This window comes from Pan paniscus, chromosome 11 (assembly GCF_029289425.2).
Source record: "Pan paniscus chromosome 11, NHGRI_mPanPan1-v2.0_pri, whole genome shotgun sequence".
Lineage (NCBI taxonomy): Eukaryota > Metazoa > Chordata > Mammalia > Primates > Hominidae > Pan > Pan paniscus.
The window spans coordinates 118,647,089-118,661,159 of record NC_073260.2 but is presented as its reverse complement, the minus strand read 5'-3'; the positions used below and the strand labels follow the sequence as shown (position 1 = coordinate 118,661,159).

General features: G+C 38.4%; 2 protein-coding genes across 4 annotated transcripts in view; both read right to left on the bottom strand.

The window, feature by feature from the left end:
• Positions 1–8,655, bottom strand: part of LOC117981627 (uncharacterized) — an 85,770-nt gene extending 77,115 nt beyond the window's left edge. Inside the window, exons 1-2 of the mRNA XM_034967102.2 lie at positions 3,567–8,655; positions 345–437 (exon numbers count right to left, since the gene is read on the bottom strand). Of these exons, the coding sequence (XP_034822993.2) occupies positions 345–437; positions 3,567–3,578 (105 nt within the window). The 5' untranslated portion in view covers positions 3,579–8,655. The remainder of the gene's footprint in view (positions 1–344; positions 438–3,566) is intronic.
• Positions 8,656–8,723: 68 nt separating this feature from the next.
• Positions 8,724–14,071, bottom strand: part of BRD10 (bromodomain containing 10) — an 86,147-nt gene continuing 80,799 nt past the window's right edge. For all 3 annotated transcript variants that reach the window (XM_063594493.1, XM_008977021.6, XM_034967116.3), the window contains one exon: positions 8,724–12,999. In XM_063594493.1, coding sequence (XP_063450563.1) covers positions 9,374–12,999 — 3,626 coding nt within the window. In that variant the 3' untranslated portion in view covers positions 8,724–9,373. The remainder of the gene's footprint in view (positions 13,000–14,071) is intronic.

Genomic DNA, 14,071 nt, shown 5'->3' with positions numbered 1-14,071 from the left:
TAACATAACTGCATCATTTTCTACTAAAGACAAAATTTCACCAAAGGGGAAAAAGAAAACACAGGATAAAGAGACGTATTACACACATCGAAAAAAACAACATTTAACAAAATATTAAAATATTTCCCCACTCTTCTGATACTGTCAAGTCTTACTACTTAAAATAAGGCTTCCACCTCTCCCACTTCAAACAAATAAATGAATTCTAAACCAAAGAAACTTCATCAGGCATTTGGGTACCTCCTCCCCTCACCACGAGGTCTCTGCTGAACCTCAATCCTGTACACTGAGGAACCTGTGGCTTGAACCCTACATCCCTCCAGAACCCCCAGACTGTCACTCACTGAGGGTGCTCTCATTTCTCTGTGGAAAAGGCTCTCCTCACAGAGTTCCTCAGACAGTGTCCCAGGTGATGGACATGGAGACTTGGGCTGAGTCTGCCAGAAAGAAATTAGAAAAGTGAGATATTTTTGAAAGGAATAGAAAGTGCCAGATTCAGAAGACTTACTCCCCACTTCACAGAGGCACCCACACCTCTGAAGATGACTCCTTGGATTGGAAACCAATTGCAGGGCAACCCTGGGAGCCATGTGTTAAGGATGGAAGGTCACATGATGCAAGGAGCCTGGGTCATTACATCACCACTGAGAGCTCCTTATATATTCTGGTTATTAATCCCTTGTCAGATGGGTAGTTTGCTGCTATTTTCTCCCATTCGTGGGTTGTCTCTTTACTTTGTTGATTGTTTCCTTTGCTGTGCAGAAGCTTCTTAACTTGATGTGATCCTATTTGTCCATTTTGGCTTTGGATGCCTGTGCTATGTAGGGTATTACTCAAGAAATCTTTGCTCACTCCAATGTCCTGGAGAGTTTCTCCCACGCTTTCTTTTAGCAGTTTCATAATTTGAGGTCTTAGATTTAAGTCTTTAATCCATTTTTACTTGATTTTTGTATATGGCAAAAGATACGGGTCTTGTTTCATTCTTCTGCATACAGGTATCTAGTTTTTCCAGCACCATTTTTTGAAGAGACTGTCCTTTTCCCAATGTATGTTCTTGGCACCTTTGTTGAAAATGAGCTCACTGTAATATATGGATTTGTTTCTGAGTTCTCTATTGTGTTTCATTGGTCTATGTGTGTGTTTTTTTTTTTTTTTTTAATGCCAGTACCATGATGTTTTGGTTACTATAGCTTTGTAGTGTAATTTGAAGTCACATAATGTGATCCTTACAGTTTTGTTCTTTTTGCTTAGGTCCTTTTTCTTTTCTTTTCTTTTTTGAGACGGTCTCTCTCTGTTGCCCAGGCGGAGTGCAGTGGCACATTCTCAGCTCACTGCAACCTCCACCTCCCAGGTTCAAGCTATTCTTGTGCCTCAGCCTCCCGAGTAACTGGGATTACAGGTGTGTGCCCCCATGCCCAGCTAATTTTTGTTTTTTTAGTAGAGATGGGGTTTCACTATGTCGGCCAGGCTGGTCTTGAACTCCTGACCTCAAGTGATCTGCCTACCTCAGCCTCCCAAAGTGCTGGGATTACAGGCACGAGCCACCACGCCCAGCCTGTAGGTCTTTTGTGGGCTATCCTCTTTGGCTATTCTGGGACTTTGTGATTCTATATAAATTTTAGGATTATTTTTCTATTTCTATGAAGAATGTTATTGTTACTTTGATAGGGATTGCATTGAATCTGCAGATTGCTTTGGGTAGCATGGATGTTTTAACAATAATTGAGTCTTTCAATCTGTAAACATTGAATATCTTTCTGTTTTTCTGTGTTCTCTTTGATTTCTTTCTTCAATGTTTTAGTTTTAATTGTAGAGATCTTTCACTTCTTAATTCTTAGATATTTTATTTTATTTGCAGCTATTGTAAATGGGATTACTTTCTTGATTTTTCAGGTTGTTCCCTGTTGGCATACAGAAATGATACTGATTTTTTTATGTTGATTTTGTACCCTGCAACTTTACTGAATTTATCAGTTTGAATAGTTTTTTGGTGGAGTCTTTAGGTTTTTCCAAATATAACACCATATTATCAGCAAACAAGAATAATTTGGTCTTCTTTCTTCCTAATTTGAATGTCCCGTCTCTTGTCTGATGGGTTTAGCTAGGACTTCTACTATGTCATCACTGAAGGTGACCCTAACCCATCTAAGAACACTTGGATTATGTGGGTTGGGGAACGGGCCTTGAAGAAAATTCATGAAATATTAAGACATTGCCATTCTGATACTGAAATCCAGGGCTGTTACTTTATATATTTGTTGAGACCCTTCAGTGTTCTGTAACAGCCTGGACTGACTTAACACAAATGAGGAGAGGAGCCTTCAGGAAAGGGAGATCCTTGTGACCTTTGTAGATAGATAGGATGAGGCTTCCCTGCTGCTGAAGGAAACCTGAACTCAGGAAAATGAGCCTCACTCACAAGCATGGGCACAGGAGTCCTCTACTGCAGCGTGCCCTTCCTTTTTGCCCTGACATACCTGTGGGCTGGGAATGGGTAATGGCATGGCACTGCTTTGATCCCCTAAGCTTCCTGCAGGCCAGGGTAGGGACTAGAGTGACCAGAGCTCATGGCTGGTCTCCTCTGGCTGCAATAAGCATTTTCCACTTGCCCATATTCACTGTACAAATAACAGTACTTTTATTTGCATGGTGAGCAAAGTTAGAGAGTATTGTTTTATAGAACCTGGGGTTCCCCTTCCTGTCCAGCCCTCAGTGGTGGTGACTGATGCTTAAGACAAGGCTCAAGTCTCTATGCATTTCCCTGCAAGATTCTGATATGGTCTCTCTGATTGTTTTTATAGTAAAGAGCAGGCATACTTTAAGGAGGGAAAAAGAGCTAGCCAAAAGATTTTCTGCCCAGGTTAAAGTCAGTGAAAATTTAGACTGATTATACAAATCAATGAAGCCTTCAAGTTATCTCTGGTGGAGACCAGTCCTCTGAAGTCACAAATGTTAAATTTAGCACTTAGTAAATATCTGGACAGGTTCACTTGTCACTTGAGAATATTGTAGACCTTCTCAAAAAAAGAACAGAAGGGAGTCTCTAAACTTTCATTTCACGGTTCAACAGTTACATGATGATGCATCAAAATCTGTCAATCTCAAGTAACCGGCGCCAAAAACATCTTTAAAGTGTCTCAAAAGAACTTTCAGAAGGAAATAATGGGTCGTTTGGATGAAAACACTCATTTTTAGGAAAATCTAAAAGCGCTATCCCAAGAAGCTGTGAAATGGAATAAAAAGTGTGAGAAATGGAGGAAAAAAATGCTTGACAACTTGAAAACATAAAGAGGTTGTAAAAGAGAGCCCTTTAAAATCTCTTAAATCATATGGAAGGTGATACACTTGCCTGTCTTCTTTAGCAAAAATTACATGGGTGATGGCAACTTGAAATCAGACAAACACAAATCAGAAAATTGAGAACTTCTAGGTAAATCAAAAAGCAATTTGAAGAAATACATTGATGCTGTTAAATGTTTCCTTAAAAAGGCTTGAAGGAGAAAAACAAGGACTATTAAAAAGAAAATCAAATAAATCACTTACAGTTCAAAGAAATGGTCTCCCACCTGAGTAAGCATCTTTGTAGTCTAAAAATGCAGCTCATATGAAAATATCAGCTGTGTAACATCAGAAGCATGACGCCTACAGGAAGATGGCCTCGAGAAAGTCTTGGAAAGAAGCACTTTCTGCTATCAAAACTTGATCATTTCCCATGAGAAAAAATGCTCAAGAAAGTTGGATGGCAGCTTGGCACACTTAAGAGAAAGCTCACTGAAATAAGAAAAGAAAATGATCACAACAGACAAAGTTGACTAAAGCAGTTTAAATTTCAGGTTTTCCCAAGTGGTTCCTGCTGTTCCACGTGCAGGGGATCCCATGCATCATCATGTCTGCAAGGAAGGTTAAAACTGTAAGGGCTTACACATTTGGGTCACTAGGTTTGATTCAGGTTTACAGCAACCAACTCCTAAATATATACTGGAGGACGCCTGACCGTGTTTTCCTTACTTAATAATTTAATCTCTTTTTATTGTTTTTTCTTAGTTGATGGTACATTTGCTTAAATTCAAGCCTGAAAGAATTACAATTCCTAAGATGGTGTTTTACAAATCCAGATTTTTTTTTTTTTTTTTTTGAGACGGAGTCTCACTCTGTCACCCAGGCTGGAGTGCAGTGACGCAATCTTGGCTCACTGCAAGCTCCGCCTCCCGGGTTCACGCCATTCTCTTGCCTCAGCCTCCCGAGTAGCTGGGACTACAGGCGCCCACCACCACGCCGGGCTAATTTTTTGTATTTTTAGTAGAGACGGGGTTTCACCGCATTAGCCAGGATGGTCTCGATCTCCTGACCTCGTGATCTGCCCGCCTCGGCCTCCCAAAGTGCTGGGATTACAGGTGTGAGCCACTGTGCCTGGCCAAATCTAGATGGTTTTAATAAAATTCTTGACTATTTTTTAGATCATTCCATGAGACTCCCAGAATTAGATCCATTTAAGTACTGTATTTAGGCTGAATTAAATGGTTCACTATTATGTAAACCATAATTGAATTTTGTACGATCATGGAGAGACACAAATCAATAAAGGCCATTTATATATGCTATGAACTGTTACAAAAAATGTGAATAACAATATTTACCTCAATAAATTTAGGTTTAATAAAGAGAACCCCGCCAAGCCCAACAAACAAAAGAACAAAACAACAATAACCCCCAACTAAATTTATTAGTATTTTTATTAGTTTAGCACTAAATTAATAGATTTAGGGGAGGTAACACTTTGTTCATGATATTATTTGCTATTTAAATGTTTCCAAATTTTATACAGTCAAAAATAAAAGTTTTCCCTTAAAAAATACCTTTCTTTATCCTTCTCAATCTCAACAGTTTCTGTCTCATCTCTAGCATTACTAGATACCTGATTATGCCAAATATCAGGTCTTCACACCACTTTTCTGGCCCACCTAATATCCTGACTGGTCTCCCTGTCTTTAGTCAGGTGAATGATGGCAGCTACTATTTAAGTATTTACTATGTGGTAGGCACTGGGCTAAGTACTTTAGGTAAATTATCTCATCTAACTTCACAGCAATCCTGCAAGGTAATTGTCCCCATCTTAAGTTTGACTATTACTACCTTTGCTTCAAAAGCTTCAATAGTTCCCCCATATACTTTCAGAATATTTTTCAGTCCTCTATCAGCTAGCTCAACCTATTTTTCTAATCATTCCCTATGGGTCCTCTTAACCTATAGCATTTCATTCAAATTCAACTGCTGTGTTCCCTACTTGCTCCTTGGGCTTTTCTGAGACTCAGTCTTTGTGGGCCCAGTTATAAACGTACTTGCAGTCATAGCACAAATGCCACCTCTTACATGAAACCTTCTCTGGAAACTCCTTGCTAAATTCTTATAGTTCTTTATTCCTCTAACTTATTATTATTTTACTATTTTTTGTATTGAGGACAGGATGGAATCCTACTCATCTATATCGTTCCTGCAACATCTTCTACATTATATGGTTCTCAATAAGTGTGTAGAATACATTTACAACTCTGGTAGATGCCTTGAATTTGTTTGATAATTACTTTAAGAATGTTTTACATGCATCATTCTTAAAGTAATTAAGATGATTACACACATCATTTGATTCTCTAATACTGCTTCATACATTTTTAACTGTATGTTTCTCACATTCACATTTTCTCTCCAGGTTGTAAGAACCTTCTAAACTATGCTATACCCTTCAACTTTTCTAAGCATCAAGCACCATGCTGTGGATAGTAAATGCTTGCTGAATAAATGTGTAAGAATAACTGGGGCAGATGACAACATTATAGTAACAATAAGCCAATAAGCTCAGATGATGGCAAAACTACTTCTGGAATGACTTCAGGTAAACTGTTTATCATTTCTAAGTTTTAGTAACTTTGGCTAACTAAAATCCCTATCAAATTTCTTAGATCTCTTTCAGAATTTGCCACTTTCTCAAGCTTTTAATGTTAAAAAATTCTAAATTTAGGTTGATCTACTGGATCAAGCAAACATTTCCACTGATTTTAGTGTACATATTCTAGCTATCACTACTTTAATCATAAAACTATTTCAATTAATTATTAAATACACCAATAAAATTGGAGACTTGGGACTTGAGCAGGACTTCAGCTATTTAGTATTACACATGTATGTGTGTATATATATGTATGTCTATATATACGTGTGTGTATATATGTATATATAAAACTAATCACTATATATAAAACTTATATATAAAACATATAAAAACATATATAAAAACATATATAACATATATATAAAACTAATCACAAAGGAAAAACTTTTTGTGGGGGCAGGAAAAACCATAGGAAATGAGAGGAAAGGGAAGTGCTAATACACCAGAAGGAGGCAGGCTATTTCAGCATCTTTTAACTTAGTATTTTAGGTGATACAGAACACAGATATCCAAATGGCTTAATTCTATACTAAGTATAAAAACATGACTCTCCAGTATCATGAATCTTTTCAGGTGGCACTGTGGTGACGTTTCTTCCTTTTCATGTATGCCTTTATAGACGCCCTTTACAGAACCCTTAATAACACTAAACACAATGAATTCAGGAATTTAACTTTGTGCTCTAGCCACGATCTCAGAAATCCACATGACCTACAAAACTGGAGGCAAAGGAATTTGGGTTTTTGAAGATATAAATCCATTAATCGAATTTCTAGTTTAAAAAATGGAGCATTAGTTTTAAAAAGTAAACTAGACCTTAAATAAGAGGTTATCTAGATTTGTCACCCACCTACTCAGCAAATATACATTGAATACAGTGTGCCAGATGCTGGCACAATAATGATGATGATTGATAAGGTTCCTGAAATTAAATAATTTCAAACAAGTAATTATAGTTTTGAAGAAGTGCTATGTTGTTCTCAGTCTGAGTGACTGCACAATATAATGATGCTGGCTGAGGTATGACAAGGACAGGGAGTTACGTAACACGTAATAAGAACCTGTAATGGAACATTAGGTCAAAGAAGACATCTGGGAAGACCTTCAAGTGTCTTGAATTTTCTAGAAACTAAAAGAAAATTAGAGTACAGTGAACAAGAGGGAGAACAGGTTGAAATGAAGCTGGAGAGGTAGGCGGGAACAGACTGAAGAGCTTTTTAAACTTTAAGTGCGGACTTCAGTACGAAGGTTCACCAGATCACACAGAGCTTTGAAGGTCATATTAGAATTTTGGATTTAGGAGTTAGAAGAGATTTAGTGGCTGGGTGCAGTGGCTCACACCTATAATCCCAGCACTTTGGGAGGCCAAGGTGGGCAGATCACCTGAGGTGGGCGGATCACCTGAGGTCAGGAGTTCGAGACCAGCCTGACCAATATGGTGAAACCCCATCTCTACTAAAAATACAAAAATTATCCGGGCTATGGTGGTGCACACCTGTAATCCCAGCTACTCAGGAGGCTGAGGTGGGAGAATTGCTTGAATCCAGGAGGCAGAGGTTGCAGTGAGCTGAGATAGCACCACGGCACTCCAGCCTGGACAACAGAGAAGACCCCGTCTCAAAAAAAAGAGAGAGATTTAGTGGTTAGTTTAGGTCCTTCACTGGGATTAAAGTTGGGCCATAGGTAATTCAGTAAATTAGTTTCTTAAAATGGCTTAAGAGAATTCTTCTGAGACAAAAGGCAAACAGTTTTGGGTCATTTTGTTTTAAAAGCTGAGTAGGTAAATACAGCCATTTGTTGAGCACCATCAATGTGCAATGCAATGCACTTGAAATATCACCCACTTCCCCAGGGCTTTCTTAACTGACAGAAAAAGCCGGAGAGTGACTTGAGTAGAGCATAAACATGACTAGGAAAAGTACTTAGAGCATAAATAGCGGTTTCTGAGAGCCTTTAGTGACTTTCTAGGAATATTTTCACTACCCTCTCCACTTTGATAACAAATACACTTTGATGTAGTCTCAAAGGAAATCTTTAGGCCTATGCTTCCATATCATTTCCAACCCCCAACAATAACTTCATGTGATGAAGTTTAACAACATTATAAATGGAAGGATAAGTATACAGTTCAGTAGCTCAAGATAATGGATATAAAGATCCAATAAATATAAAAGCTACCTTTTATTTAAAACGAGGCATATTCTTGGGTGCGGTGGCTCATGCCTGTAATACCAGCACTTTGGGAGGCCAAGGTAGGTGCATCTCTTGAGACCAGCCTAGCAACACGGTGAAACCATCTCTACAAAAAATTAAAAAATTAGGCATGGTGGCCCATGCCCGTAGTCCCAGCTATTAGGTTAGTGAGAAAGTAATTGTGGTTTTTTGCCGTTAGTGGCTTTTTTTTTTTTTTTTGCCACTAGTGGCATTAGTGGCAAAAAAACCACAATTACTTACACACCAACCTAATACTTGGGGGGCTGAGGTGGGAGGATGGCTTGAGCTCAGGAGGTGGCGGTTGCAGTGAGCTGAGACTGCACCACTACACTCCAGCCTGGGCAACAGGTGAGTCAAAAAAAAAAAAAAAAAAAGGCATTTTCTGAAATACAAGATTTAAGTGAAAGTAGTATTTGTAAGCTGGAAAGCCATGTACAAATGCTAGCTCTAATTCAAATTTCCCACCCTTAATTCTTTCTTGTAAAGGACTGTCTTCAATTACATCCTGTATTCTTTCAATGGAACAAGAACACACGTTAAAAATGGTATTCAAACAAAGAAATACAGCAACTCAGTTTATTACATGCAGATTCTTCTGCATTGTTGCTAACAGTTCACTGGTCCAAAATTACTAAAATACTTAAAAAACTATACATTATGTAAACAAAACATAAATAAGACAGCATAGTCCTTTGTACATATATTTAGTACAGGTTGTTAGGGATTCTGGAATATGTACAATTTTACATCATGGACTGCATTTTTCACAATGCATAAATATATATATATATATTTTTACAGAAACAAAAATAAGATTTCACTAATGACACTGAATACCATATCATAGATATGCTGCAACAGTCCAAATTCAAGAAGAAACATGTCAATGTAAATGTGCAAAAGGCTAGCTTACTCTAAACTATTCAAACTTTGTTCACTTTATGTTCTACAGACAGGTAAATCCTGACTTTCAACACAGAACCTTGAAACCCTCCTCAGAACAGTAAGTGAAATGGAACAGATCTTTCCCTCCCCAAGAAAACAAAGCCTTGTTGCAAGCTAATGAAAAGATACATTAAAACACACACACACACACACACACACACACACACAATGTATAGTATGCTTTCAACAGTATAATAAACATTGAAAATTTTTATGGGAGTCAAAACAATGCCCCATTATTTAAAAACTGGCTCTTTTAGTCTAAATTCAAGATGCAGCTCTGTCAGGCTTCTCTAAGCCCGACGACTGAAAAGCAGGGAAGACAGACGCAGGACTTCGACTGGCAGATACAACAATCTGAGAGAGAGATGGAGAGAGTGAAGAAACCTTAGATGCTGGAGTATTTATGGTATTCAAAATGGCTCCTTCTGGGCTAACCAACAATTTTTTGACAGGTGGGTCCAAATGAAACACTGAAGTGCTACTTGGCAGTGGAGGATTACTGGGGCAAATGGCAGAAACCAAAGATGTCTTAGCCAAAAGAGTAGCTGGAGACTTAATTACTGAAGTCAGTGATACTGTTGGTACAGGAGGTGGAACAGGAACCTTAGCAGTTGTGTTTATGAGTTGTGGTGATGTATGTACTGTGGGTATAGAACTTGCATTCCCAAAAGAGTTTATAAATTTTGTAGGGCTTCTTAGAGGATGTTGTAGAGGTTGGCCACTTAAGGAATTATTTGATGCTAGTGTGATCTTCTGGGCAGAGTTATCTATTGGTGTAGACTGAATGCCTTGGCCACTGTTAAGAACTAAGGGGGCTCCATATTTTGGATTAGTAGATAAAAGGAGAACATGGCTGCCAGCTCCAAGACCTTGTGGTGGAACAATAAACCGGGTTCCGTTAATCATAATCTGAGTACCAGGTGCCAAAGGTGTACTGGTATTGATGACTATTTTTTGCTGAATACAAGGTTCACTGAACTGACTCCCGACTAGACTAGTTACATTGGATGGTGCCGAAGCCGTGTGAATGGTAGTGCCACCTGGAGCAGAACTGTAACTGGGGGTTTTTACTAAAGCTTGCTGATTTGGCAGAGAAGCAAAATTGGAAGTATTAGTTATTTTACCTGGACTTGTTGAAAGGGACGACAATTCAGTTTGAGGTTTATTTGTGTTTACATTTGTTGGCACTGTAGTTGAAATCCCTGGTGAATGAAACTGGAGTGAAGTCCGAGATTGTCTTTTAGAAATAGATACAGAACGTGTGGCTCCTGGTACTGCTGCCGAATGTGGAACTGTGTTTATTATTTTAGGGGATGCAGTCGCAGGTGTAGGTAAGGCAACCGTAACAGGAATTTGCAAAGCTGATGTTAAACATTTAGGAGACACTACTGGTTGTGTAGTTGAAATCAGAACAGATGATGCAAGGTGTCCTGTTTTCACAGTTGATATAGCCACAGTGTTTCCGAGACTTGATGAGCAAAGTCTATTTGACAAAATAGGCAAAATTCTTGAAGAGGTATCATTTCCACTGACTAAAACAGGAGGTCGTGCCCCAGCTGAAGCAGAGGCTGAGGTCACTGGAAGGGAACCCAAAGATAAATTTGCTCCGGTAACTGAAAGCACATTTACTGCTCTTGCTGCAGAAACCACTGATTCATTAACAGGGGTAATATTCTGACTCACAAAATTTGAGCTTACCGGAACTGAATTACCACTTGTTGACAATGGCAAAATATAGCCCTTGCTACTTTTGTCTTCTCCTTTTGGGGTTACATTTTGTAATATGTTAATTGATGGTATAGCTGGCACAGTGCCTGAAGTATTTACAATTGCTTGACCTATGTTTAGTCCAATTTTCACATCCTTTATCTGAGACACAGCTGGTGATGAATTTATTTTTATTGGTGTGCCCACTGTAGATGGAATCAGTACTATTTGGGGCTGCTCTGGAGTCTTAACATATGCTTTATTCAATGGAGGAGGAAGAGTTTGTTTTAATGATTCTGCAACAAGAGTTGGGGTTGATGTACCACTAGGAACTGGGGCATTAATAAAAACTAATTTCTGGGCAGAAACACCTGTAGATGTCAGCGCAGGTGTCATATTAATTGCAGTTCCATTGCCAGAAGAAAGAATAGATGGAGCTGATACCAGCATAAGTTTCTGAACTGGAGTCCCACTGATTACATCTCCATTTGTTGCTGCTGTTGCTTCTGACCTTGTAACAGGGTAACTTTTTGTGATATAATCTACTTGTTGCTGTTTAGTTGGAGTATGAATAATATTTGCATTGTTTTGTCCAAAATTTGCTGCTGATATGCTAATTACACTTACCGAACTACTTGTTGTTGATGGTAGTAGAGTACTAGAACAAATAGAGGACTTCAAGGGAGAAGAGGGCATGTGTGAAGTTTTATCTATCATGTGGCCCAAATCACCACTGCCAGTGGGGTGGCCTAATGTAAGTTTGAGATTTTTCCCCATGGATGGGGCAAAGCTAGCTGGAATGGAAACAGAAGTCGGTGTTTGGCTAAAAGGTGAAAGACTAGATGTAGTAGTTGTTCCAGCTACAGGTGAAAAAGCAGAGGAAGAAGTTGTTGATTTTGGCACCAGAAATGCCTGAAGCTGAGGAGCAAAAGTGAAAACTGAACTTGAAGATACAGTATTGGGTGAATTTTGATCTGGGTTGGTCTGTACTTTTACAACTCCAGTGTTCCCACCTCGTGTCCTAACAAGAATTGACTGTGAATCTCTTATGCACACAGTTTTCAGCTCTTGCTTTGCTTCAGACGAATCAGCAGTCTGTTGTGCAAAACAGTTGAAGGAACTACCAGGATTTGTAGACCCATTTAGTGTTGTTGTTGATAACAGAGGCTGACCTGTGGAGGAAATGGTCGGTGAAGCACTGGGCAAGGGGAATGTGGCTGCTGAAACTGCATTCTTGGCTTTTCCTGCCTCACTTTGGCTAGTCTTAACTGATGGTGTTAATAAGTTACTTACAGAGGTTACAGGCGACAAAGGCTGTGGTCTAGCACTACTTATATTTGATAAAGGTGTAATTGTTTTGTTGAAAACTGTATTTGGTAGTTGGGTAGAAACAGTTCCTGGTGAGCTGACAAAAACTGATGCTAAAGAAGAATTTATATTTGTTGTCTGTGGGAAAGACGAACAATGTTGTTCTGTACCTTTCTGTTGAAGTGGTGGCACTTCTTTTGCAACTGCTTTTCCTTCTTTATGCTGAATCACAAAATTCTTAGGCAGAATAAGAACTTGCTGCATGATTTTTTCTCCTGTTTTAGGATCCACCATAGGCTGCACCTGAATCTTTACAGAGCTATTTTGAAGATCTATTGGCAACCACTGGCCACAGGGCATTTTGTATACCATTTGTAAAGGACCTTTTGTATTGGTGTGGCAGGTCAATGCTGGCTTTATCGGGCTTGCTTCCGGAGGAGATAAAACTGGTTTTTCCACAGCAGGAGCATTTCTACCTGTGGAAGGAGGCAGTTGATTTGTTAAGGTCACTTTGTTCCCAATATTCTTTGCAAGCAAAGCCTGAATGGGTTTGGTCCCTTTCTGGAGAGTAGACACTGGTACTGAATCCAGTGAGGCAAATGACTCTGGAAATGATGGCTCTGTATGCTTTGATTCACTGAAACAGTCAATCTGCACATCACTTTCTAGATTCTCAACTGTTGTCTCATTTGTGCTTAACTTTGCCTTCTTCCTTGGAGAAAGCTCTTTTGTGCTGTCATCCACATAATCAGTTTGTTTGGACTGTCGTTTAAGTGTTTTAAGCAGTGTCTTCGGTAAGTCTTTTGAAGGCAATTCCTTTTTCAACAGCTTGCTTCTAGCCATAGGAAAATCTATTTCTGACAACTTCATATCATCTGAAAATTATAAAAACGGGCATTTTGTTTATATAAAACAGCAACTAAATAGTAATAACATCAACTGTAAAAAAGAAAGTCAATCTTTGAGCTGGCAATGTATTAAGAAATCTACTGCAGGGTGATTCAAAAGCCTTAGCACCACTGATGAAGACAAAGGTAAGGTCATCTTTGACATGATAATCTAGATATCATAACCATGCCCAAGAAAAACCTATTATTGAGAAAATTTTTTTGGTCAAAATTTTTGGTCAAGAATTCTGCTAATTCTTCTGCCAGTGTTAAGTGCAAAAAACTGTTTCATTAGAAATACCCAAATAAACAATCAGGGCTCAGAATTTAATTTGGAAAGGAATCTAGTTCTCTTTTTCTAGCTAGGAACATTTTGATACCATAGAGAGATGGTTCTCCAATCTATTCTATTTCTAGAGACTCTAAAGGACAAAAAATATCCAGCTTTTTCTGATGTTCATCCTTATAGTGAAAAAATTTATGTTCATATTCGGTTAAACTAGGTTTATAAGACATTATTCTTAATTTGCCAAAGATGGAAAACAATAAGTTAATGCATTTCTAACCACTCTGTTGCCCATATTAACCGCTACATAACCAAAGAAAGTCATTAAACTAGATTTACATAATGTAATCTGATAAACTGAAATGAATTACAGGTAATCTAATCCAGCCCTTTATCCTTATTAAAATGATGTGTTCATTCTGGTCTCATTAGGCCATCAACCATGGTAATTCCTGAAAAAATAATCTTCACAAAATTAAGAACTTGTCAAATTCTATTTCTAAAGTAAATTTCAGATACAGTGCTTCAAAAATACTAATAATAAAAAGAAGAGCATGAACCAATTTCAAAGGGATTACAGATCAAGGGTGTGTGGTTTGTAATGGGCAATGACAGGCCTACAGTTTGCAGTCAAGTACTGGCTCCTGAAACTCCTAGAAATGTAATAATGACTCCAAGAAACTTTTTTTTTTTTGAGACAGCATTTTGCTCTGTTGCCCAGTCTAGAAAGCAGTGGACAGCTCACTGTAACCTTAAATTCCTGGCCTCAAGTGA